Consider the following 27,524-nt stretch of genomic DNA (forward strand, 5'->3'; position numbering starts at 1 on the left):
TCTAATACAACCACCAACATACATTCTGTGTTCAAATTTCTCCAGTTGTCAAAAGAGAGAATGTTTAAACACTTTTAAGAAGTTCAAGATCAAAGCATTTCATCTGCCTGTTACATTGTTTCCAGTCTTCAGTTTGAATATTCTGTTACCTCACTCTGTTCTTCACAATATTATGTCCTTCCGTAGATAGTCTGGACCAGTTATCCTCTAAAAAACTCCACATTCTGGATTTCTGTGACTCTTTCTCTTATGAAACCAGGTCAAATATTGCTAAGCAAAACACTACAGTGGTGATGGTGCATACCTCCCACTGTGTCAAATCAAGAGGCACATTGTGTGGTGTCATCTTGATACTGTGACACTTGCCAAATATTTCCATTGCAAAGGTAGATTTTCCCCCTTGGAGCCAACAGACATTTGGGGTAGTGATAATTTGATATTCTGTTTCCAAAGAACTTACTACTGGCTTGAAATATACTGATGATAAAATTAGAATCTGAAATGTTTCTCTGACTTTTTATATTTTCTTCCCAAAAGATTTAGTGTCTGTGTGTGTGTGTGTGTGTGTGTGTGTGTGTGAGAGAGAGAGAGAGAGAGAGAGAGAGAGAGCAAGTGCCCAGGGATGTCAGAAAGAGGCATTCCATACCCTGGAGCTGGAATGTGAAAATTTATTTTGCAGGCTTGATAAGTATATATATATATATATATATATATATCACTCATTCATTTAAGCAATAAGTTTTTGTTTCTAGTAAATGTTTTTAGCATCTCATTTTAGTTTTATGTAGTACAAGAGCCTCAACCCACACCTCTAACATGCTAGGAAAGCATGATACCACTGAGCTAAAGCCCTTAGGGATTTAATTTTCTTTTCTTTTTTCTTTTTTTTTTTTTTTTTCCGGAGCTGGGGACTGAACCCAGGGCCTTGCGCTAGGCAAGCGCTCTACCGCTGAGCTAAATCCCCAACCCCTGGGATTTAATTTTCAAAACTCATTCTTGATTAGTTCCAAATAGCTTGTCACTTCCATTGTGACTCTGTTTTATCTACATTGACAAGTTATTAAAATAGAGAAGCCTTTCTTTTCATTGTGTTAATTGAATTAAATTTAATTTTATTGTGATTAGGATAAAGAAACAAGTGAAATAAAGAGACAGCTTTTAGCATATTTGAAACCATCATAGTTTTTAAAAAATATTCTAGATATTTAAAAATAAAGTCTTGGACTGGAGAGATTGCTCCGTGGTTAAGAGCACTGACTGCTCTTCCAGAGGTCCTGAGTTCAAATCTCAGCAATCACATGGTGGCTCACAACCATCAGTAATGGGATCCAATGCCCTCTTCTGGTGTGTCTAAAGACAGCTACAGTGTACTCATATATAATAAATAAAGAAATCTTTAAAAAGAAAAGAAAAGGCTTCCTTCACTGCCTCTCTCCCTCTTTCCTGCCTTCCTCTTTTTCTTTGACTAGGGGTTTTCCTTTATAGCTAAACTTGTTCATCCCGCCTCGGTCTCTTGAGATTTTAAAGTATTTACTACTAAGTCTTGCTATTTTCTCTTTTATTGAGTGTGTGTTCCAGATTATATCCTATGTTCTAGAGTCATTTCTATTGCTATGATAAAAAATGCTAGCAAAAAGCAACTTAAGGGAAAGAGGGCTTACTTTAGCTTGCTTCCTTGTGCTCAGCTCATAGTCTCCACTCTTAGAATTGCCTAGGGAATGTTGCCACCAACAGTGGGCTTGATCTTCCCACATCAATGAACTTAAGGCAATCTCCTAAAGACATGCCCATAAATCACAACCCAGTATAGAAATTTCCTTCTTGAAACTCTTGTCAGGTAATTCTAGGTTGTATTAACTTGACAATTTAAGCCGAGTCCTATATAAAATATAGTTCCAGATAATCTAGGCTATCCTCAAACTTGCTATGTAGTAGAGGATAGCTTTAAATTTTTCTTTTTCTTTTTTTCGGAGCTGGGGACCAAACCCAGGGCCTTGCGTTTGCTAGGCAAGCGCTCTACCACTGAGCTAAATCCCCAACCCCCAGCACCAACTTTTTAAACATCCATGACTTCTTTTCCTTCTCCTCTTCCTCTTCCCCCCTTCCCCCCATTTCCTCCTCCTCTTTTTCTTCTTTTGGTTTTTCAAGAAAGGATATCTCTGTGTACTTTTGACTGTTCTGTTACTCAATCTGTAGGCCAGGCTATCCTTGAACTCACAGAGATCCATTTACCTCTGCCTCCCAAGCACTGGGATTAAAAGAGTTCATCACCATGCCTGGCAAATTCCATGATTTTTTTAAAATGCAATATGCAAACCTTATATGACAAAACAGGTAAAGTAAAACAGGCATTCATATTAAGAAAAAAACTACAAGAAACTTTATCTTTAACAACTTAAAATAACCTACTTGTGGTTGCATTTAACTGAACTCAATTGCTGTGAAGAATACAGCTCATGCACATGTATGGATGAAAGATTTGTACATTTTTCAAGCCTTCACTGAACACAACCTTATATACGCATATACATTAAATTTGAGAGAGATGAGATGACCCAGCTGTACTTCACCTTTGTTCTTCTTTTGGAAGAGGTCATCTAAAAGCAAGGGCATGAGGCTCTGGCTCTTGAGTCATGTAATGAACCTGGCCTAGGCTCTGCTGTCCACAGAGTCTCCTCCACTCCTCTTTGGACATCAGATGAGTCTTAGGGACTTGTTTAGAGAATTCTCTGGGTAACATGACATGCCGGTACTCGTACTGCTCATTGAAGTACTTGTCTGAATAGTAGATCTGCTTGTGGGCCATCCTGCCAGGCTCAGAGGGAAAAAATAGAAGCAGGAAACAGAGCTCAAGGGGCTCCATGTCCGTCCAGGGTCGGCGCAATGACTCCATGTCCATGCTTTTCAATTAGTTCCTTTCCATTTAAACTTATTTTTAATTTCTCTTTCATGGGTTTGCTTTATTAGTTGTCTCATAATTCAGTCTAATGTTTTGTCATACGTACCCCCCAATTACTTCAGTGGAATGAATTAATACCCCTACTGTTAGCTGTTCAGTTTGTGTAAACATTTCCTTGGAATTCCTATATACAGGCAATTTCTTTAAAAAAAAAAAAAAAAGGTATTTGCTGAGAAGGGATGGCACACGCCTTTAATCCCAGCACTCAGGAGGCAGAAACAGGTAGCTCTCTTGAGTTAGAGGCCAGCCTGGTCTACAGAGTAAGTTCCAGGACAGCCAGGGCTACACAGAGAAACCCTGTGTCATAGAGGGATGGCTCATTTCCCAGCATCCACATGGCTATCAACAGCCATCTGTAACTCCAGTCCCAGAGGATCCGATGTCTTCTGGCCAACATGCACACGGTACATACAGGTAGGCAAAACACCCATATGCATAAAATAAAAATAAATAAATCTTTGAAAAATAAAATAAAATAGGCTCTCACATAGTTCAGGGTGCCCTGAAACCTACTGTGTAGCTGAAGAAGACCTTAATCCTCCTGCCTACCCCCCAAATGTTGGGATCACAGGTGTGTGTCAACCATACTGGGTTTGTCAGGTGCTAGGGATTGAATTTAGGACTTTGTGCAGGCTAGGCAAGCATCCTACCAATTGAGATTCATGACTCAGCTACTCCAGGCACTTTTGGGGTGGGGAGTGTCATTTTCCTCTCTGCAGTCATCCTGATTGCTTTAGGGTTTCCTTATTTTGGCCAAAGATGCCCTGCCTAAAGTCAGGTTTTGTTTGTTTTTAATCCTCCCCTCCCCCTCTCCTTCCTTCCTTTTCCCATCCTCCCATCTAGTGTGTGAGCTCATTTGTGAGTGCAGGCAGGTGGAGGTGAGAGGACAACATTGAGCATCTGACCTTGTCTTCCACTGTAAGACAAGGTCTCTTAGTGTTCACTTTGGTATGTTCCAGACCCAAGTGCTGAGATAGACCCCGCTTTGCCTCCCGTCTCCTGTAGGAGCCTGGGATGACAGACCTGTGCTACTGTGTCCAACTTTATCTTAGTTCTGGAGCTCAAAACTCAGGTCTTCACCCATGGACAGCAAGCACTTTACCCAGACATGAGGAGTTTGTCCTTCTGATGTAGAACTTTAGGTCTCCTACTCTGTTATGCTGTTCAGGAACACCACAGAAGCAGTGAGTGACCTGATAGTCTGCCTCATTATTGTGTTTGCAATCTTCTGCACCTTGAGCCCAAGTTCTAAATGAATTACAGCTTCAGCCAGTGCTTGGCGACTGCTTACTCAACCAAGTTTCTAGAACTTTTTTGAGTTAAAGCTGTGGGCCTGACCCTAATCTGTCTTAAGAGCGTGCCGAGTCCCTGGTACCCCAAAGGGCTCTCCTTCCTCCTTACTTTTGCTCACTGGTGAGTTGAAAGCACATTAAATCTTGAGATTATATTAACCCCCAGCTTCTGTTTTGCTTGTTGCTGACGACGTTGTTTCAGATGTGTGAAGTTGTTTATATTGGTTTGACGCCCTCTTCCCCTCCATCTTGTACACAACAAATGTCCTAGAGAATTTCAATGAGTTTGTGAATGCCTCATTAAAAATCTTCTCCTCACCTGGAGCTAAGAATCATTTTTACGTGATTAACTATAGAGTTTCCCCTCCCCACCCCAAGATAGGGTTTTTTCTGTGTATCCCTGGCTGCCCTGGAACTTATTCTGTAGACCAGGCTGGACATAGCAGTTTAAGTATCAGTCCTCAGAAGAATTGGCATTTCTATGGGTTCCCCAGAATCTACCCAGTACCTCTCAGCTTTTTTTGGTAGTTATTTTCTCCTTTGGTGGTTTCCAATCCCTATCCATCAGTATTGCCCAACTGTCTTCATCCTGAGAATGCCCAAAGCTACAGGCAGTGAAAACAACTGAGAGTTTACCTTCATCAAGGATCACTTGGTTCATGGGATTCCCCAGTGCCTGAAAAGTTCTCTGCTCCACATAGGGCATTTATTGCTAGCCTTTTTCATTTATGACCCTAAATTCTGTCATTGTCGTCGTCTTCTTCTTCTTCTTCTTCTTCTTCTTCTTCTTCTTCTTCTTCTTCTTCTTCTTCTTCTTCTCCTCCTCCTCCTCCTCCTCCTTCTCCTCCTCCTCCTCCTTCTCCTCCTCCTCCTTCTCCTCCTCCTTCTCCTCCTCCTCTTCCTCCTCCTCCTCTTCCTCCTCCTCCTCTTCCTCCTCTTCCCCCTCCTCCTCCTCCTCCTCCTCCTTCTTCTTTAAAAATATCTCAGTGAGGACTCTAGTGATTACAGAGTACTTGTTGCTTTTTCAGAGGATCTGAATTCAGCACCCATAACTCAAGTCAGATAGCTCACAACTATATATATATATATATATATATATATATATATATATATATATATATATATGAAAGTATAACTCAAGTTTCAGGAGATCCTATTCTCTCTTCTGGTCTCTGTAGGCACTCACACACAGGTCTCACACACACACACACACACACACACAAAGAGAGAGAGAGAAAGAGACATATACATAAATAAAAATCAATCTTTTGCAATCTTTTGCAAGAATAAAATATATTTTCTCGGTGAATTCTCACTAGCTCCTCTTTTGTTTTCAAGACATATTTATGTGCATGTGCTCAAACGTACTCCAGAAAAGAATGCTGATGTCCTACCCTCATCTCCACCTAGTCTTTGAGACTTGTTCTGTAGGTGCTGGGATTCCAACTCTGAATCCCAGGACTATGTTGCTAGCACTGCTAATTGCCGAGCCATTTCTCCAGCCCTCCTCTCCTTTCTCTATAATTGTCTTACACATTTTGGATGCAGTGCACACAAATGACATTTCATTAGCTACTCCGGACATGATATCAGAAGGTTTCATCGAACTTCACAATCATTTCCCACTGACCTCACCCTCTCTATTTTTAAGACAGCAGGGTTTAGCCTTCTGTCTTCTAATCACAGTCTTGTGGTAGCTAGTTTCCCCCTTTTCACATTCCGTAGTTTTTCCTGTCTCCCACTTAGAAACGGCATCTTGGAAGGTGACATTTCAGCTGTAGCAGGCAGTGTCATTGGTACTGGCCCAAAGCCCAGCCTGTACTTCTGTTGTAGATCTTCGCTGACACTCCCATCAGGAGGATGAGATTGGAAAGTTATGTAGTTGAGAAATGAGATGATCCCTAGAGGAGGGAGAAACGAGATGTGGTTTAACAGTTGGTCACGTAGCTCTTAAAATTCATATTCATCCTTTTATGGTCTGATTAGAGTAACACCTCACCCCTTGGGATTTCAAAGATGGTGCTATTGTTCTCTGTGTTCCCTTAACCCAAATGACTTAACCCATCCATCCCTCATTTTCAGAACAAGTTACTAATTCTAGGCTTTTGATGGTCAAATTAATGCTTTCCCATCACACCCCCTACCTCTCCACGTACAGACCTGCCGTGCGTCCATTTCTTCTCCACTCTACCTCATTTTACAGAAATGACTTCCTGCTCCCTCCTCCTAAGCCCAGCGCAGGGGGTTGACTCACCGGCACAGACAGATAAGAAATCACTGCTCCAGTTAAGATAATAGGTCCATAGGAGCTCAGACTCCATGGCACTCTTCGTGTGCCATTCAACCTGGGCCAGAAACAGGTTGAGGCAGAGGAGCAAGCAGATGGCTGGGACCAAAAGGAAAGATGTCACAATCTATCAGCATCTTCTGTCAGCCTTGGCTGCCACCCCCAGCTCCTTTTTCATTTGTAGAGATCATACCCAGGGCAGAGATCAAAAGGTTTAAAACTTGGGGGGGTTAGCCAAATGAGAAAGAAGGGGTCCTCTACCTTGGTATAAGACAGTTAGACTGTGTGTTCCATGCAATGAGATAGGGCAAGGAAACGGCTACTTGGTGTGATATTGAAGAGATATATAGGATAGGAAAGACTATAAAAGCCCCCAAAGACACTCAGTTTCCTTGACTGTGTTACCTTGGTGCATTTATTACCTTACTAGTCCATACCTGAGCAGAAGCTGAGCATGGACACCTTCAGATCCAACTCAGAGGATACTATTCTTTCTGTAGGGCGGCAAGAGTTGAAGAACAAGCCAAGACCAATAAGCTCACAGAGGACAGAGATGATGAACAAGGCCCTGGAATACTGGAGATAATCTGCAAGGAGAGAAGGAAAGGCCTGGTCAGTCCAGTAACTGACTTCCTCTAGGAAAGCTGGAGAGCCAGGCATAGTGTCATACACATGTCATCCCAGGATGACTCAAGACATGGCAACAGGAGAACTAGGGAGGTCTGGACCAGCCTGGGCTACATAGTGGCTAGCCTGAACTACTTGAGACCTTGTCTCAAACAAACAAACAAACAAACAAATAAACAAACAAACAGGTAACTAATTAAAGCTCAATAAAGTCTCAGAGAAGGGACTAGGACAAAGAAGGGATATGGAGTTTGCCATGTAGTACCATGGACACCAATAAGAACCTCTCTTCTAAGTTTTCATTATCACTTAAAATACCTTTTCCCCCTTCTGAGACAGGGTTTCACTATGCAGCCCAAGCTGGTCTTGAATTGCTGACCTTCCTATGTCTGTGCTAAATTATAGGTACACTCCCATACTTGGCTACATGGATTTTCTTTACTGAAGACAAAGCCTTTGTTGGTAAATTAAGGATAATACATGAATATTTAGGTTATGTAAATTAGTTTATGAAAGGACTGCCATCACAAACCAGTTTAAGACCCTTTTTTTCTAATTCTAGTTCTATAAGCAATATATGTTCAATCTAAATATGGTAATGAGCACTAAATATAATGAAACAAGAAGACAGCCACATTCTCAATGATTAGAAGTAACCATCGTTAGCATTCTATTGCATTGTTTTACCTTATTTTGTTGTTGTTGTTGTTGTTGTTGTTGTTGTTTGACGCAGCTTTCATGTAGCCCAGGCTAGGCTCAAACGTGTTAAATAACTGAAGACCTCGGACTTTCCATCCTTCTGTCTCTACCTCATAAGTGCTAGCTATTTATTTATTTATTTAGAGAAAGAATGTTATTCTAACTCATTATCTACTGAGTTTGGGCCCAACTTAGACAACAGAGTAAGAGAAACTGGCCTACATTAACCTCCCAAACACTGGGATTGGTTATGCCACAAGCCTTTAGTCCCAATAATTAGGAGACAGAGTCAGGCAGATCTCTGTGAATTCAAGGCCAGCCTAGTCAACAGGACAGTCAGGACCACACAGTGAGACCTTGCCTTAAAACAAACAAATAAACAAACAAACAAACAAAGATTATTTCAATTTTGTCCAGGTGAGGTAGTACACACAGGTAATCCTAGGACTTAGAATATAGATTCAGGAGGAACAGAAGTTCCAGATTTCCTCAACTGCATAGTCAGTTGGAGGCCATAGAAACTACTTGACACCCTATTAGAAGAAGAAGAAGAAGAAGAAGAAGAAGAAGAAGAAGAAGAAGAAGAAGAAGAAGAAGAAGAAGAAGAAGAAGAAGAAGAAGAGGAAGAAGAGGAGGAGGAGGAAGAGGAGGAGGAGGAGGAAGAGGAGGAGGAGGAAGAGGAGGAGGAGGAAGAGAAGGAGGAGGAGGAGAAAGAGGAGGAGGAGGAAGAGGAGGAAGAGAGGAAGAGGAGGACAAACAAAACAAAGCAACCAAAATACCAAAGAATTATGTCTCATGAGGCTGGAGACATGGCTGAGCAGGTAAGAGCATGTAATACTCTGGCAGAGACCAGACTCATAACCTTCTAAAGTACCAGTTCCAGAGGATCCAACATCCTCTTCTGGACGTTGCTGGCACCTCCACTCATGTGTACTAAACATACGTACTTAAAAATTCAAGTTTTTTTTTAAAAAGCTAGCATAGCCTGCTCCTTGTGGTAAAAATCATTATTTCCACTGATAGAATTCATAAGCCTAACTATGCAGGTGAATTGCTTTGAAGCCCCCATCAAGTTAGTCACATTAAAAAGAAAATAACTTAAAAGTAGCTTATTTTATAAGGACTGTGTCACTGAGAATGAACAGTCTGTGTAACCTCAAGAAGCGGCGGCTGGGACTGAGCTGTAGGAAGCCTACAGCTAGGTATATTTTGTAGTATTTAGCTCTTGATGCCTCAAATAGCCTATCCTTGCCTACAACTGCCTAAGTATAGCTAAGGGGACAAGACAGGGAACTTGGCCTGAGTTGGATCTATTTGATTATTTGGTTTGGAAATGTGGATTTCCTCTTGCTTGTGTGAACTAATGAGTTGTAAGGCTAAGCCTGCTGTCGGCACCGACACCCTGATAAACAGGAAAACCTGGGCTGTGGAGATAAAAGCAAACATAAACAATGATGAGTGTCAGCTGGTCACGGGAGAGCCTGAGAGACTGGATGGCCTGGTTGTCTTTGTCTGAGAGCCCAGTCCTGAGTCCCTTCACACCCTCTGCACTTCCTGCCCTTGGACTTTATGACATTATCTCTCCCTTATCTTCTAAGACGTTCACCCTTAAGCTTCCACTTAACCAGTCCACATGGTTCCGGTACTGGGGTTGGGGGGACAGCAAGATGGCTCAGTGGGTAAAAGCACTTGCTGCCAAGCCTGACAACCTGGGTTGGATCCCTGGGACTCACAGGGAAAGGAGAAAAGCAACTCCAGAAAGTTGAGCTCTGATCACCACAGCAAATGCATAACCAGACATACACAAATGTAAATAAATAAATGTTTAACACATAGATGTCAACATACATTCACATGCTTGTGCTTGCACAGATGCGCACACACACACACACACACACACACACACACACACACACACACACACACACACACAGGTCTGGCTATGTAACCCAGGCTCCTCTCAAACTGGATGTCTTCTTCCCTCAGCCCACCCAGGAATAAGATCACAGGCATGTGCTGCCTACCACGCTTAACATACTTTTTCTTTCCTGAGACAAGATCACATGATTAGAAAGAAATAGGCTTTTGTATAGGTCAGGCTTTCTCAAACCTTTCTGATCCTACTGTCTCTGCCTTAGGGGTGCCATCACTGCTGGTTTATGCTTTGCATAACCCTTGTGAATGGTAGGCAAACACACGGCCAACTTAACCACATCCTCACCCTCCACATATTTTGCATAAGGCAAGTGAGGGAGTGCTCAGCGAGTGAGCTTCAGCTTCTGAAGGTCAGCAAGCTTAGCTGTCAAAGTTTCAAAACGTTTAGGACCTCCCATACGTGTATTTATCAATAAGAAGCCTTGACTTAGGGCTGGAGAGATGGCTCAGCGGTTAAGAGCACTGACTGCTCTTCCAGAGGTCCTGAGTTCAAATCCCAGCAACCACATGGTGGCTCACAACCATCAGTAATGGGATCCAATGCCCTCTTCTGGTGTGTCTCAAGACAGCTACAGGGTACTCATAAAATAAACAAAAGAAAATTAACAAATCTTTAAAAAAAAAAAAAAAGAAGCCTTGATCTAGAAAGAGGAGTGGTCCAGATAAAAAGGACACTCCAGCATCAATTATGTGGGTCACCTGAATCTAAACCTGTTCCAAGATAGTATCTTATAAATGTCAAAAGAATTCTACCTAAAGAATAGTAGCAGCTTTTATTCATTTGGGACAGGAATCCACCCAGGAGAGGAAAGAGGATATACAGGATACCAATAAAAAGGGCAGTCATATTCACAACTTGTCTCAGACCCAAAGATCTTGAAGGAAGAAAGTCAGGCCTGCAATTGTGAGGCCGGTGATACTGATTTTTGTGGCACTCACAGGGTGGCTTGAGTATGTGGCTCCAGCACAGCTCATGGTTGCACAAGGTCCAGAGTCCTGCGTTGAGCTCAAGGCCATTGTTGGTCACCAGGAACTGCACCCAGTGCATTGGGGACGTGCAGATCAGTAGCAAGAGACTAAAGCCAGAGAGGCTGGCACAGAACATCCGGGTGTAGGTGTAAGCCTCACTCAAATACTGCTGTCGCTTCTGGGCTGACATCGATTGTTTGTTGGTAGGAAGGGTAGGCTACAAGGATGAGGGAAATGTTGCCCAAGAAGTTAATCCCAGATCCCTGAGGTCTCCTATCTCTCTCTACCACAATATCCCCAGGTGGGTTTGATCTTACCTCTTTTTAAAAGTCAAAATTTCATAGGTGCTCTTTTCTATCTAGCTCTGTGCTCAAGCCAAGCCCTCTTCCTCCCCTCTGGCCTACATCCTCTCCTCACCTGTTGGTATTTCAGGTCCCCCTTTATTTTGTTGACCTTGGGACTGTAAAAGGTCATGGCTTGTTCCTTCCTCCTCTCCATCTTGGCAACCAGTTCAACTGCCACGGAATTCGTCTCACACCTCCTCACACATGCAGAAGAATCCTGGGTGTAGACCCTGTTTCTCTTTTCTCTTTCGTTGTATTCATCGTTTTCAGTCTTAGAACACTAGGAAGAAATTATGAGAGAGAGAGAGAGAGAGAGAGAGAGAGAGAGAGAGAGAGAGAGAGAGAGAGAGAGAGGAAGGGAGGGAGAGAGAGAGAGAGAGAGAGAGAGAGAGAGAGAGTGTGTGTGTGTGTGTGTGTGTGTGTGTGTAGCCTTCTGTCTTTACATGTGTTCTGGGACTCCAACTTGGGTCACCAAGCTTGTACAAAGTGCCCTTACCTGCTTAGCTCTCTCTTTGTCCTTTCATTCCCTCTTTTCAATATCTTCTGTTCATGGACGAGTACTCTACCACAGACACGCTGCACGCTGCTGACAGGGCCCACTGTAATGCTGGTAACCATTGCCCTGGACACTAAAATCTGAGGCACTAAAAATGATAACTCTGCAAGATTCAGAGGTAGTGCTGGGCTCTACGTGAAAGCCCAGCCGATGCCCTAGTGACACTAGCCTTACAAACTGTCTGCATCTGAGCCTCACCCCTTACCTCCTAAGAACTCTACGTCAAAGGTACAGTGCAGGTGGCATTCTGTTCCTCAGCCACGTCACCAGCTCTTGATTTGCTCACATGTAAACACTGGTTCCTAAATCTAATCTGAATCCGCATGCCTGACTATAAGTTTCTGCCCGCACACCCTCTTCCCAATTCCCATGACCTGTTGAAGCCTGTTCTGTATTTCAGCTGGTGAGAACTACTAGTTCTACACCCTAGTATATGCCCATGCTTTATTTAACATACAGACTCCTCTTGTGGATGTGGTGTATTTGTATGGGACATGTATCCTCATATGAGCTCCTGTGTATGCAGGTACATGTTTAAACAAGCATAGGGAACTGTAGTTTGACAACAGTTGTCTCCCTTGATCAGATCGCACCTTATTTTTTTGAGACAGGGTCTCCATTAAACCCAGAGCTTGCCGATATGGCTGGCCTGGCCAGCAAGGCACAGGGAGCCTTGTCTCTCCGTGTTCCAGCACTGGGATTACAAATGCATGCCATAGCTCTAGGCTTTGTATGAGAGTATTGGGTATTGTGTGACAAGCACTTCTTTTCTCAAAGGTTTCATTTTCTTTTTATGATATGTATTTGAATACGTGCATGTCAGTGCAGGTGTCTCCAGAGACCAGAAGAGAGTGACAGATCTCTAGTGAGCTGTCTGATGTGAGTGTTGGGAATCGAACTCGGGTCCTCTGGAAGAGCAGCCAGAAGTGCTTTTCTAACCGAGCTATCACCACAGCTCCTCTGGTGTAACACAGGCCGAGTATTAAGTGGTGAGACTGGGAGACCAACAGATTTCTAGACGACTCACTGAGGTTGGTACAGTGGAAAGAGTTGTTACCACTAACAGGAGTAGCTATATTTTAAAGGGTTTCCCAGGTTATCAACCTGGAGGACATTTGGGGTGAAGATTTGTCCCAAGACAGGAATCCACAAAGGGCCCGAGATTCTTAGGACACTAGCAGTTGGGTTCTACTAGGTACAGAATAAAGGTTGCAACTACGTGTGATGGCTCACGCCTGTGATTTCATCATTGAGAAGTCACGGGGAAGGTGATTACCATGAGTTTGAAGCTAGTCTGGGCTATAGAGTAAGTTCTAGGCCAGCCTGGCCTACAGAAGAGATTCCAGGCCAACCTGGATAAAGAGTGAGATGTTGTCTAAAATACAAAGCAAAACAAAACAAAAACACCGTATGTCGCTCACCACAACCAGATGGCTGTGGTGAGTCCACTGCTGAAGGTGTGTCACACTCTGGTTATAGGACACACAACAGTGGGAGGTTAAGTAGGGCCTGACCTCTAAACGTCTGCCCTGCTGGCCAGCTTCCACAGAGCCAGCAGGTATGATGCGGGCCACTGGAGGAGAGAAGGATGTCAACCGTCTTACCCAGTGCTGGATGCTGAGTATTACTGGATCATCCTTGCAGCCCCTCTGCTGTCTTTGCAAGCTTGCTCAAATGCAGTCTCGGCACAAGCCACATTACAACAGATAAAATACTAATATTGGTAGGAAAACTGTTAGCCCTGGGATCCCTGGAATCCCTTCACTGGCATTAAACAAGCACACCACCAAACAGATGATGTTGATGTAATGTGGAATACCAGACCATTTGTGGACAGTGACTAATGAATAAAACACTCTACTGTTTAAAGGAACAGATTGGCACCAGCCGACTCTCAGGCCTATCCTGAGCACTTACCCCAAAGAGCAGGACACATGACTAGCTAGGACCTTGCTAGGGACTGTGATGGGTATAACAAAACACGCGTGTAAATTCAGTGGCTGTGTATGCTGTCAGTATACAATCAAACCACAGTCATTGTTTTGAAAAGCAGTCTTATAAGAAGAAAATGTGGAATAACTATTTATTTATTTATCTATCTATTTATTCATTTATGGTTTTCTGAGACAAGGTTTCTTTGTATATCTCTGACGGTCCTGGATCTCTTTAGACCAGGCCTTGAGCTCACAGAGATCTGCCAGTGGCTGTCTCCCAAATACTGTGATTCCAAAAGCATGCATAACCACTGCCCATCTTTTTCACTCTGAGAAAGATAATGTAAAGAATATTTTGTGGGGCTGGAGAGATGGCTCAGAGGTTAAGAGCACTGTCTGCTCTTCCAGAGGCCCTGAGTTCAATTCCCAGCAACCACATGGTGACTCACAACCATCTGTAATGGGATCCATGCCCTCTTCTGACCTGCAGGCATGCATGCAGGTAGAACTCGGTAAACAATCAATAAATCTTTAAAAGAAAGAAAGAAAGGAAGGAAGGAAGGAAGGAAGGAAGGAAGGAAGGAAGGAAGAAAGAAAGAAAGAAAGAAAGAAAGAAAGAAAGATTATGTAAATAGGATGACCTTCAACTTAAGAACTTCTATTCACCAAATAACAGCACCCACAGTGCAAACAGGTAATCTACAGAGTGGAGCGTCACCTTACAGTATACACATCTAGCTAAGAACTTCCTGCTAGGACACGTAAAGACTCTTTAGGGCAGAAAGGTCCACTCAGCAGTGAAGAGCATGTGCTGTTATTACATCAGACAGCTCGCAACTGCCTGCAATTCCAACTCCAGGGAACTTGACAACCTCTTCTGAACACTGCAGGTCATACAGGTACCTGCCCACACAAGCACATACACATATATACATACATGCATGCATACATACATACATATAGACAGACATATATACAGACAGATGGACAGATAGATAGATGAACGGACAGTCTTTAACAACAACAACAACAAAGAATTATTTTACCAGGCGCACAACTTTAATATCAGCACTCCTCGAGAGGCAGAGGTGAGTAGATCCATGGTTTCAGAATCAGCCTGGTTTACAAAGACAGTTCTAGGCCAGCCCAGGGAACACAGTGGTAAGACGGGTCAGTTGATGAAAGCTTGAGAACCTGCGTGTAGATCCTGGCTCTCACTTCAAGAAGCCAGGGATGGTGGCATCTGCTTGTAATGCCAGCACAGGGGAGCAAAACCAGATCCCGGATTCACTGGGCTGCAGATCCAGCCTCCTAGGCAAGCTTCAAGAGGTGGAGAGATCATGACTCAAAAAAAAAAAAAAAGTGGTCAATGCCAACAGAACACTACCTGTGGTCGACCCCTGAGCTTCACATGCCTGTGCATACATAGGCATGTACCTCTGTACACACAGGAACACACATCCGAATTATGTCTAGGTTTTAGGTAATTCCAATATTTCCTGGGTTGGGGCTTGGGTCCTAAAGTTAGGAATAAGGCTATTCTGGGGAGAAGCTGTTGGTCCCTGTGTAGTTGAATTGGTAAACTGAGGATCTTGTTTTCTACACACAATATTGTGATGGTTGCATTAAATACTACATATGGGTGTCTATAATAAAGAAGTGAAATCAGCACTCTCCACATCCCCTTGTGAGTGACTCTGTTCTCACTGGCAGCCATTCAAGGCTGGAGTTGTTTGTCTCTTCATCTGTGACAGGTTGGCCTGGCGCATACTAGACAGCCAAGGACAGACTCAAACTTCTTCTAAAGAAGGTTTGTTTTTTGTTAAGATTTATTTATTATGTATAAGTACACTGTAGCTATTGTCAGACACACCAGAAGAGGGCATCAGATCTCATTACGGATGGCTGTGAGCCACCATGTGGTTGCTGGGATTTGAACTCAGGAACTCTGGAAGAGCAGTCAGTGTTCTTGACCACTGAGCCATCTCTCCAACCCTTAAACTTCTTTTAAAAATTTTTTTCGAGGGGTTGGGGATTTGGCTCAGTGGTAGAGCGCTTGTCTAGCGAGCGCAAGGCCCTGGGTTCGGTCCCCAGCCCCGGAAAAAAAGAAAAAAAAATTTTTTTTCGGGGTTGGGGATTTGGCTCAGTGGCAGAGTGCTAGAATAAAGCAATAGAATAAAATACAGACATGGGCGTGATGAGCTGCGTTCAATCTCAAGGATTCCACATGATCTTAAGCATCTGTGACGGAGAATCCAAGGGGTGCAGACAGACTTCCTGACAGGGGTCCGTCCACATATGCATTCCCCATTCCAGCCCTGTCACTCTCTGGATATATTTCACCTTGGTAGAATAATTTCACTTAAAAAATTTTATTTGACTCGGGCACATATATCTGTAATCTTAACTTTCAGGATGTTGAGGCAGGAGGATTGTAAGTTCAAGACCAGCATGAACTGGCTACATAACAATTTCTTGTCTCAAAACCAGGGCAGCAGAGAAAATGTACGGGGTTGCACTGTGCTACATGCATTAAGGGACACATTTATTAATTGACCAAGCCAGCTCAGTCAGTCATCAGGGTCTCCAGGGAGGGAGGGAGGATTGAAAAGAAAAAGACAACTAGACAACACTGTAACATGTCTCCAGCCAGTGCTGAGACAGAAGAGGGTTTATTTTTTTTCCAGTCTGCTTTTATATCATTCTAGGTACATACAAAGAATACGGTCAGTCCTGAGGCATAAACAAAGCAATCAAGGAACAGACAGGACAATAATCAAAGTAAATAAACGAGGTAATCAACAAAGTCCCTTGGTCGCTGTGCCAAGGGGTTTATCAGAATGACTAAGAAACAAGAAATACCATACATTCCTGGGCTGCATTTACCTGAGCCTACTTCCTTGTCCTAGCCCAATGTCAAATTCCTGCCAAATTCCTAGAAGTGGCCCCACAAGCTCTCCTCAACTAATCTTATAACCGTTGAATACCCAACTATGCACCCCGAGGGTGCTAGGTGCTGAAAAGTGTCACTGGCTCTTGAGGACCAGCATGTCATGCTTCTGTCCCCAGTTCCTTCCCCTTACATGACAGGCGCAGATTAGGTTTTTCCAAGATCACATCTAGCTCTTAATATTTAAGATTCTCAAATATTTCTCTTAGCTTACTAATATTTTCAGTACGTATTTATGTGTATGTGAGTGTGACTGCCCATTTATATGTGCACCACGTGTATGCAGGGGTCAAGAGGCCAGAATAGGGTGTCAAACACCCTGGGACTGGATCTGGAGGTAGTTGTGAGCCCCCTGGTGTGGGCAGTGGGAACTAAACCCAGGGCATCTGCCAAGTCCTCTCACCAGCTGAGCCTCCTTCCAGACACTGCTTTAGGGTGAGAAGAGCTCTTCTGTTTCCTTAGTTCATGCACACACACAGTAGCAGAGTAAATAAAGCTTTCAAACACACAAACTGTGTCTGTTGATTTGAGTTGACAAGAGTGGTGCTTCTCCCTGAGTCTCTGTGAAGACAGCATTACGTTCTGACCAGTGGTCTAATGTGGCTCTAACTCTGCCAGCTTCCTGAAAAGAGTAAAGGGGGGGTTGGGGATTTAGCTCAGTGAAGCGCAAGGCCCTGGGTTCGGTCCCCAGCTCCGAAAAAAAAAGAACCAAAAAAAAAAGAACCTGCAACATTTAGGGGTTGGGGATTTAGCTCAGTGGTAGAGCGCTTGCCTAGCAACCGCAAGGCCCTGGGTTCGGTCCCCAGCTCTGGAAAAAAAAAAAAAGAAAGAAAAGAAAAGAAAAAGAGTAAAGGGCAGGGCAGGGACAGCCAGAGCCTCAGTCCTAACCTCTAAAGAACATGGTGTATTGTGTGGCCCACATCACTATCGATGCCTTGGAGCCATTTTGACCTGGTTTAAGCTCACTTGTCCTAAACACCCTGCCATCCCTTTCTAAATCTCTTCCCAGGGGAAGGATGCATAAAAGTGTGTGTGTGTGTGTGTGTGTATGCACGCGCACACACGAAGGAAAAGTCTAAGAGGAGGAACTATACACAGCTGTATAGAATATTTTTTCTATTCTTTTTTTTGTTTGTTTTCGGAGCTGGGGACCGAACCCAGGGCCTTGCACTTCCTAGGCAAGTGCTCTACCACTGAGCTAAATCCCCAACCCCCATAATATTTTTAAGTGAGGAGAGGTAATCTAGGGACACGGCTGTGTGGGTAAAGTGCATGCTGTGTAGACGTGAAGACCTGAGTTCGGATCCCCAGGACCGATATTGAAAAGCTTGGACTGACCACTCACATCTGTAACCTTAGCGCTGGGACAAGTGGCTCCCCTCAGCTCGCTGACTCAGTCTGGCCAGGTTCAGCAAGAGAGTTCATCTCAAAAAACGAAGCAAAGAGCGACTGAGGAGGAACGCAGCAAGGACCTCTGGACTCTACACACACGTGCAGGTGTGCACACATGCAAAAATCCACACAGCATGCACGTGCTTCATACACAGAGAAAACTGTGCCAAAGAAAGAAATCCACAAGAAACACTAGGGCAGATGGGAGGAGGCGATGGCGGCCAAGAGTGCAGCACCAGCCTAGCATGCACAGGCTGGTGGTTTGATTCCCAGCACTGACAAGAAAAGGGCATTTCACATAGAAGTTACTTTTAAAAAGAACAAGTTATTCTCTATATTTATTTTTATTTTATGTGCATTGGTATATATGGTACATATATGTACGTATGCCTGTGTGAGGGTGTTGGGTTCCCTGGAACTGTGGTGCAGTGGGTGCTGCCACTGAACCTAGATTCTTAGGAAGAAAGTTCACTGCTCTTACACACCCACACCACACCCACACCCACACCCCAAAAGAGATCGGTGAAATGTGCTATTTGAAAATTATATTTTCTGTTTTGTGTAGGTGTGCAGGAACCTCTCCATCCACCATATGGACTCAGGCTTCAGGCTCCACCTTTAGCCACTGAGCCATCTCAGCCACTCTGGAAACTGCAACACTAACGTGTCACTCATTTTCTGAAGCTAAATATTAGTGAATGGCCACAGCACAGAAGGACTCAGAAGTTCTATGCTATAGGTTTCTAAAAGCTGGGGGTGAGCTGTTAGTCAAAAGGAAGGAGATGAGGGGTTGATGAGCACTTGCCTAGAAAGTGCAAGGCCCTGGGTTCCGTCCTCAGCTGGGGGGGGGGGGGGGGAGGAAGGAAGGAGATGAGAGAATGAGAGGTAAAGACTGACAGACAAAGCTTCCAGGGCCAGCTAGAGAATTCCTGTGAGCCTCAAGGCCAGGGTGGAAGGCTTCCCACATTCCATCCTGGGGTTTTGTTTCAATGTTGCCACACCTTCTCTTGGGATGGCAGGGAGGTGCTAGTTCCCGGGGCTGAGTATGGCTTCTATGCCCCTAGGAAAAAGCTAGGAAAAGTTTCCCAAGGTAGTAAGGTGAGGATGAAAAGAAGTCCCAAGTCCAAAACAAAAGAACAAAAATCTCAAATTGCTAAATCTAGAAAGCCACGCGGTGCGGTGCAGGCCTGTAATTTCAACACTAAGACTCCTGAAGCATGAGGAATTCACATTTCAGGCCAGCTTTGGCTATGTGGTAAAGTAAGATCTTCTTTTTAGAAAGGAAGGCACAGGCGTTGGCAAGATGGCTCCACGGTTAAGAGCACTGACTGCTCTTCCAGAGGTCCTGAGTTCAATTCCCAGCAACCACAAGGTGGCTCACAACCATTTGTAATGGGATCTGATGCCCTCTTCTGGTGTGTCTGAAGACAGCTACAGTGTACTCCTACACTTGATCTTAGCCAAAAGACTGAGAAGCGATTACAGTGTACTCCTATACATAAAATAAATAATCTTAAAAAAGAAGCAGAGGGAGAGGGAAGAGGGAGGAGGAAGAGGCTGAAGAAATAGCTCCCCAGTTAAGAGCACTGGCTGTTCTTCCAGAAGACCTGGAGTGTGGCTCAGAACTGCATGCAACCCTAGTTGCAGGGTACCCAACACTCTCTTCTGGCCTCCAAGGGTACCTGTATCCATGTGGGGCACACACGTTCACAGGAGTAAGAAATTACTACTTACAAAGATAGAAAGAGCTCTGGCTCTCCTGCTCTTCTCGTGTTCTCTTACTTTCTTCCCACTGTGTCCCTTCTCTCGCCATTCCCCTCAACCCTCTCTCTCCCTATGCTCATGGCCAGCCTCTCTCTACTCCTCTATTTCTCCTCTCTCTCTCTCTCTCTCTCTCTCTCTCTCTCTCTCTCTCTCTTTCTCTTCTCTTCTCTTTTCTCCTCCCCTCTTCTCTCTCTCTCTCTCTCTCTCTCTCTCTCTCTCTCTCTCTCTCTGTCTCTACTATCTCAACTTCCCTCCCCACCTCCAAAATAAACTCTATTCTATACTAAGAAAAACAAAAAACAAAAAAATCAAACAAACGAAAACGAAAACGGAGTTTTTTTACTTATTTTTTATTCATGGTTGGCATTTCACAGTATGTCATAACCCAAGAGCCATCTTACATCTGGAAGACTTTCAATCTAGTGCAGAGTAAGAGAACAGACTGCTGGAGCACATCGTTGTTTTAACAACATAGAACCTTAGGGCCCAAAGACATCATATGCACATTATCACACAGAGGAAGAAACTGGGACACTTGGCGTGAGTGTGTGAGGCCAGAGGTTCTCAGATCCCCCTGGAACTGGAGTTACAGGAGGGTTGGAGCCACTAAACATGGGTGCTAGGAATCAAACCTGGGTCCTCTGCAAGAGCGCTAAGCAGTCTTAATCACTGAGCCATCTCCTCGACCCTGGGCCTAGGGCTTTTCGGAAACCTGGTGTGAGAATTCATAGGAAGAATTCATGTAGCACAGGTCTGCTTTACTAGCTCCATTTATCCTTACCCTGTAACTGGTTAGTTACACCATCAGGATTTTACTAGTGGAACTTTTCTTTGTTAAGTGCCTCTAACCGACTTTAACTAAGGCAAAATTTTAATCAGTGGAAAGGTGCAGTCAGGTAGAACGTATATACATAGAGACACCTGTCCACCTGATATTGAAAGGGAACATCTGAACCAGGTCATGACATCACCACACGATCACAGTAGCCACTACTAGCAGAACCATAAAATCAAATAAGGTTGTCTAAGCCAGTCATGAGTCATAGCACTGATCACTATGAGCTGCCATCTGGCAGCAGGGGTAGCCAAGGTCTGTTTAGTCAGGGTGACAGCCCTGCAGTTTCAGCTGTACTGCCATTAAAACGCACAGAGTTATTTCCAGATCAACCAGCTGAGATCAGTCTTAGAAACATTTCTTCCGATGACAGTCATTATCAGAAGTTGAGATAATCCTTCTTTAAATACATCCCCACACACTGATAAGCCGTATTCTTTTTTGAGGATCTGTCTCAACAGCCAAGGATGAATAACCAGTTACTCAAAGAATCCAACTACACTCATTTCTCTGCCCAGAAGAATAATGTTTTCAAACATGGGAAATGAAGTTCTCTTCATGTTCCTCAAGCATGGTCTCTGTGCTGCCTGGGGATGCCTAGTCTTTTCAACTCTTCAGAATCCAGCTTCCACGGTAAACCCCCAAGATGACTATTACAGGATTCTAAGCACCTTTGGATTTCTGCAAAAGGGGTCACTGGTCCGGGTATGTTTTTTGATTGTCAAAAGTGTCAACATCTGGATGGAATGGTTATATACCTAATGAGCAAGCCCAAGGAACAGAATTCAAATCTCCAGAAACCATGTAAATGCTGGGTGGTTATAGTGGTCCACCTGGGATACCAACCTCAGAAGGATCCCAGAGCAAACTGGCTAATAATGGCGAACGCTGGCTTTGACTGAGAGAACCTGCCTCAGTGGCTGAGGTAGAAGGGAGATCACAGATGAGTGTGGGCATTATCTTCTGATTCCCACATCAGCGCACATCCACACACATGTCCTCATCACATGCAGACTACATACACACTGATAGAGTGAGTGCCTTGCTCAGCTGTTCCTGGTTAACACAGAAAGGAATATCTGTCGAGACAGCCTGTCTTCCGAGGTTGTCTGCCTTGCCTTGGGCAAATGATTTAAAGAAGGAGAGACATTTCACTCCTTACAGTTTGCAACAATTTCATTTCCAAGCTCCTCAGGTCGCCTTTACAAATGATCCCAGACAGCTTTGCCCCTAGCACACCCCTCAGCTTCCCTGGCTGTGAGGACTAATAAATACAGTTGAAGGTCAGACTGTCCTTCCACAGGATGAACAAGCCACAGAAAGCAAACCAGTGGGCAGTGATCCTTCATGGTCTCTGCACAAGTTCCTGCTGCCAGTTCTACTCTGAATTCCCTGAGTGATGATAACCTGTGATAGAACCTTAACAAAATAGACCCTTTCTTCTTCAAGTTGCTTTTGGTCTTGGTGCTTATGACAGCAATACAAAGCAAACTAGGACACTTGACACTGGAGCTTGTTCTGACAGTACTGTATGGCCATTAAATCTGCAGACCGAGGGGCTGGAGAAATGATTCAGGGGTTAAGAGGACTTGCTGTTCTTGCAATTGAATACATGGGTTCTGTTTCAAGCATCCGCATTGTGGCTTACAACGTCTGTAACTTCAGTCTGGTGCCTTCTCTCCTCTATGGACACCAAGCAGGTACACAATGCACTTAGATATATTCAGGTAAATATTTGTAGACATTAGAAAATAATAGTTCTGGAGTCCAAGCCAGGCATTGAGGGCAAATGTTTATAATCCTAGCCATGCAAGATGGGAGGAGAGACAGGAGGGCCACAAGTGTTCTATTGGGTTGGGTTACAGAGTGAAACCCTGTCTTAAAAACAAAAAAACCGGTTGGGGATTTAGCTCAGTGGTAGAGCGCTTGCCTAGCAAGCGCAAGGCCCTGGGTTCGGTCCCCAGCTCTGAAAAAAAAAAAAAAAACAACAACAACAAAAAAAAAAAAAAAACAACCTTTTAGTTCAGGAAAATGACTCAACTGGATATATAATCTAGAAAAAGAAGACTCTGGTGATGGTGCAATGAGTTAAAATTTTAAAGTGATCTGGGAATGTGGCACAGTTGGTAGAGTTCTGGATTATATGCATTAAGTCCTAGATTTGATCCCTAGAAGCATATACACCGAGTTCGCTGGTGCATACCCATAATTCTGAACACTCAAGAGGTAGAAAAAGGAGGATCTGAAGTTCAAGGTCCCTCTTTGCTACGAGTTGGAGGCTGGCCTTCGATATATGAATAATAAAACGAGACCTTGCAAAGATCTTTTCTTGCTTTCCTCATTTCCTTTTCTGACCTCAGTCAGTCGATCAAGGATTAGTCAAGTTATTGTCATTGTCAGAGTCAGTTCTGCCCACGTAAAATGGAGATAAAGATGAACTTCAACATTTGTGAGGAAAAGATAAGATAACACCACGGTTTGGTTTGGTTTGGTTTTTTAAAGATTTATTCATTTATTATATATGAATACACTGTTGCTGTCTTCAGATACACCAGAAGAGGGCATCAGATCTCTTTACAGATGGTTGTGAGCCACCATGTGGTTGCTGGGATTTGAACTCAGGACCAGGACCTGTAGAAGAGCAGTCGGTGCTCTTTTTTTTTTTTTCTTTTTTTCCGGAGCTGGGGACCGAACCCAGGGTCTTGGCTTGCTAGGCAAGCGCTCTACCACTGAGCTAAATCCCCAACCCCGCAGTCGGTGCTCTTAACCACTGAGCCATCTCTCCAGCCCTTGTTTTGTTTTACCTAGGGTCTGACTATATAACTCTGGCTGTCCTGGAAGTCACTATATAGACCAGGCTGGTTTCCAATTCACAGAGATTCACCTCCCTCTGCCTTCCCAGTGCTGGCATTAAAATCCTGAACCACAGGGTCCAGGGTAGTGTACACCTTTAATCCCAGCACTTGGGAGGCAGAGACAGGTGAATTTCTGTGAGCTCAAGGCCAGCCTGTAGAGCTAGTTTCAGGACATTCAGGGCTACATAAACCTTGTCTCAAAAAATAAAAACCCGGCTTCCAGCCTCATGATTAATTTGATTATAAATGCTGTTAAATTTAGAATCACTTAGAAGACACACCTCTATGTCTGCCCACGAGGGCATTTCCGGCTTCAGTGAGGTGGCAAAACCTACTGTCTTAGTTTTTGTTCTATGTTATGAAGAGACACCATGACCTAAGCAACTCTTATAAAGAAAAGTATTTGTAAGATGGAGACTTGCTCAGAGGTTTAATTCATTATCTTCATGGCAGGGAGCATGGTGGTACACATGGGTTAGAGCAGTAATTGAGACCGACATCCTGATCCTTGGGTGGCAGGCGGAGAGGAAAGGAGAGAGAAGGTGGAGAGAGAAGGGAGAGAAGAGGAGAGGAAAGGGAGGGAAGGGGAGAGAAGGGAGACTGGACCTGGCATGGGTCTTTGAAAGCTCAAAGCCCACCCCCAATGTCACACTTCCTCCAGCAAGGCCACACCTCCAAATTCTTGTAATCCTTTGACTCCTTGGTGACCAAGCATTCAAAGATATGAGCCCATGGGGGCCATTCCCATTCAGACTGCCACAGCCAACCACAATGTAGGTAGCACCTCTTACTGGCTGGGGTCCTAGACTGAACAACGAGGAGAAAGCAAGCTGGGGACCACCACTCATTTCCTTCATCTTCCTGACTGTGGACTCAATGTGATTGGCTGCCTCACTCACGCTCCAGCGGCCTGCTTTCCCCTAGATGATGGGCAATACCTCAGTCAGCCGAAATGAACCCTCACTTCCTAAGTTGCCTCTGTTGTTGTTAGTTTTTTGTTTGTTTGTTTAAGTCAGGGTCTCTCAGTGTGGTCTTGATTGTCCTGGAACTCACTCTGCAGACCAGGCTGGCCTCAAAGTCAGAGATCTGCCTGCTTCTGCCTCCTGAGTGCTGGGATTAAAGGTGTGGGCCACCAGGACCTAACTCCTAAATGCCAGATGGTTTATCATGGCAGGAAGACAACAAGCAAGACACATATTACTAGTACAGAGTGAATGACTCGGTGATTTTCTACTTCAGTCTTAGTTCATGATCCAGTTTCCACTATTTCTTTTTTTCTAGCCAGATACAGCAGTTCGATGGTGCCTCCTCAGACTCCCCACAGATCTCTGCTTTGGTTTGCCCGTATTAGTCATCCGACATACACTCATGAAATGTCTGCTATGTGCCAGGCTCTTCTGGGACCTTGGATCCTTGAGTGAGCACATCATTGTTTCTCCTTGACCGTTGCCTCCCTCCACAGGCTGCCCTCTTCTCTACGCACTGAGTCAGGCTGGGCTTGGAAATCTAACACAAGTGCTTCCTTCATGCCCTCACTGAACATTTCCTGCCTGCAGAGTCCTGGCTTAGGCAGTAAGGGTACAATGGTCTCATTCATCATGTGGTCTTATGGGGACAAAGGGACCAAAATGAACCCTGTAAAAGCAATGGAGACGAGACATGCTTCACACAGCGCTTATCCTCACAGCACACATGCACAATGACCATGCTTCCTTGGAGGGTGTCAGCCAGGATACTAGCGTCCCCAAGCCCTGTGACCCCATTTCATCACCTCTTCTATAATCACAGTGTACTTGTTGAAATCCTCTACTACTAGGGTCTCTGCAACCACCAGGGCTGGCAGAGTAGTGACCCATGGGAAGCAAGAAGGTAGTTCGGTACAACATGACTAAATATCGGTTCTGGTTCAAACTCCAGGAGTCCGACCTCAGGTACTTTGTTTTAGGCATATTTAAGCACAGCACAACTTGGCAAAAACTTTCAACCCCATGTGCACAACAAAGGAGACATCTCCTCAAGGAACAGTGTAAGCTAAATACATATCAGACGTGACATCAAAACTCTTTGTAAAGCATATGTGACACCTTCCATAGAGATGGGCTCTATAGGTTGAGAAAAACATACTCACATAAGGGTCTAGGGAAGACTCAGTGGGTGGTCTCATCCACATAGATAGGACAAAGGTCACCAGGGCATCAACTACCTCTGCTCCCAGCCTTCTGGCCAGATAATAGGCATCCCTTCCTTTGAAGGCATCCTGTGAGTGTTTTACACTTCAGGTGCCTCTAATGCTTATCTGTAAATACAAGGCCCTCCATGACTCACACACTGTAGGCTAACTCCTAAACGATAAGTACACAATGAAAAAGAAAACAGAGGGGGCTGGAGAGATGGCTCAGAGGTTAAGAGCACTGACGGCTCTTCCAGAGGTCATGAGTTCAAATCCCAGCAACCACATGGTGGCTCACAACCATCTGTAATGAGATCTGGTGCCCTCTTCTGGCCTGCAGTCACACATGCAGGCAGAATGCTGTACATAAAATAAATAAATACATCTTAAAAAAAAAAAAAGATCTTTCAGGATGGATGTGTACTATCCTAAACATCAGAGAAAGAAAAAAGGAAAAAAGAAAAAGAAAACAGATAGTGAGGGAGGAAGAACACAATGAATACAGAATATGCCCTTAAGCAACATTTTAAGATTTTTAAAAAAAAGGTAAGTATATGTGTGTGCAATATATGCACATGCCACCACATGCACGTGAAGGACAGAAAATCTCTGGGAGTCTGTTCTCCGTTCAACCATGTGGACCTCGGGACCCTGGTTGGACTCAGAGTATTTGAGTACAGAGCAAATGCTTTTAACTGCTAAGCTATCTCAGAGGCCCAACACCTCCATCCATTTTGATGGCAGATGATTAACAATGGCATATGTAGTATAGAGTGTGTAATATCTGGTTGTTTTCTACAGTTTTCATTTACAAAAGGCAGCTGGTCAAATGAATTAATTTATTATATAGCTCTGAAATGTGGGGTGGGGAGAGAAATGTGGGGTGGGGGGAAGATTTTTGCCCAAAAATCAGAGTCATTCCTGCAGACACGAAGAACAGGGAAGGCTAAATTTTGACTGGGAAAACCTTTTACAAGGGATGTGAACTTTGAACTGTCCCCTAAAAGTGTTAGTTAGCTAGACAGGACAAGGGAGCTTGTGACAGGCATAGAGAGTGAATGGGGGAGATGTACGGGGTTTATGGGAGTGGCCAAGGCAGTCCTTATTTGTAGACTCTCTACTGTAGCCCTCCCAGGTAACATTTTACGTTGCACTGGGCTCTGCTACCTACTCGTGGGTCTAAAGGAAATTTCTTCTCATACCCAGCTAAGATTGCCATTTCAGATTTCGTTATTATTAGAGTGCTTATACTATTCCACTTCATGCTGTCTTAGTTTGGATTACTATGGCAATGGTGAAACAAACACCATGACCGAAGCCAGTTGGGGCAGAAAGAATTTATTTGGCTTACATGTCTACTTCACTGTCCATCACTGAAGGAATCCAGAACAGGTACCTGGGAGCAGGAGCTGATGCAGAGGCCACGGAGGAGCACTGCTTACTGGCTTGCTTCTCTTGGCTCTATCAGCCTGATTTCTTAAAGCTTCCAAGACCACCAAGCCCAGGAGTGGTCCCACCCACAATGGGCTGAGCCCTCCCCATGAATCACTAATGAAAGGATGCCCAGAGGTTTGCCTAGAGCCTGACCTTCTGGAGATATTTTCCCCATTGAGGCTCCCTCTTCTCCTAAGACTCTGGCTTGTGTCAAGTTGATAGAAAAATAGCCAGCACATCTGTCCATTTTGTCTAGTTTTGGGGAGGGGGTAGATCTCTCTATGTTGTCCTTGCTCTCATCAAACTAAGATCCTTCTGCTTCTGCCTCCCAAGTACTAGGATTAAAGATGTACACCATCACACTCAGCCAGTTTCCTGTCCATTTGTTTGTCTTCCTTCGAGTAAAAGCTGTCGGGGCCAGGATGATGACAGAGTGGTTGAGAGTGTGTACTGCTCCTGTAGAAGACTGGAGTCCGGTTCTCAGCAGCCATAGTAGGCTATGAATGTTGATTCATTCAAAAT

The 27,524-nt window shown here is 44.2% G+C and overlaps 1 protein-coding gene and 1 pseudogene across 3 annotated transcripts; both read right to left on the reverse strand.

Moving 5' to 3' along the window:
- Positions 1-2,425: 2,425 nt before the first annotated feature.
- LOC148004172 (cyclin-dependent kinases regulatory subunit 2 pseudogene) lies at positions 2,426-5,045 on the reverse strand (annotated as a pseudogene). Its single transcript, XR_015627739.1, has one exon. The product of XR_015627739.1 is annotated as a cyclin-dependent kinases regulatory subunit 2 pseudogene (transcript).
- A 456-nt stretch (positions 5,046-5,501) lies between these two features.
- Positions 5,502-27,377, reverse strand: Tmem202 (transmembrane protein 202). 2 transcript variants are annotated; one of them, XM_087563856.1, is made up of 6 exons: positions 27,240-27,377; positions 11,186-11,392; positions 10,739-10,985; positions 6,976-7,125; positions 6,506-6,637; positions 5,502-6,152 (listed from the first exon to the last, which is right to left on the reverse strand). In XM_087563856.1, exons 2-6 carry the CDS (start codon positions 11,264-11,266, stop codon positions 5,932-5,934), a joined length of 831 nt encoding a protein of 276 aa, XP_087419982.1. In that variant the 5' UTR covers positions 11,267-11,392; positions 27,240-27,377; the 3' UTR covers positions 5,502-5,931. The 2 variants fall into 2 exon arrangements, with proteins under 2 accessions (XP_087419982.1, NP_001103106.1); NM_001109636.2 differs by lacking the exon at positions 27,240-27,377 and having other exon boundaries at positions 5,532-6,152; positions 11,186-11,285.
- Positions 27,378-27,524: the final 147 nt, after the last annotated feature.

The sequence above is a fragment of the Rattus norvegicus genome, chromosome 8 (assembly GCF_021556685.1).
Source record: "Rattus norvegicus strain SHRSP/BbbUtx chromosome 8, alternate assembly SHRSP_T2T, whole genome shotgun sequence".
Taxonomy (NCBI): Eukaryota; Metazoa; Chordata; class Mammalia; order Rodentia; family Muridae; genus Rattus; species Rattus norvegicus.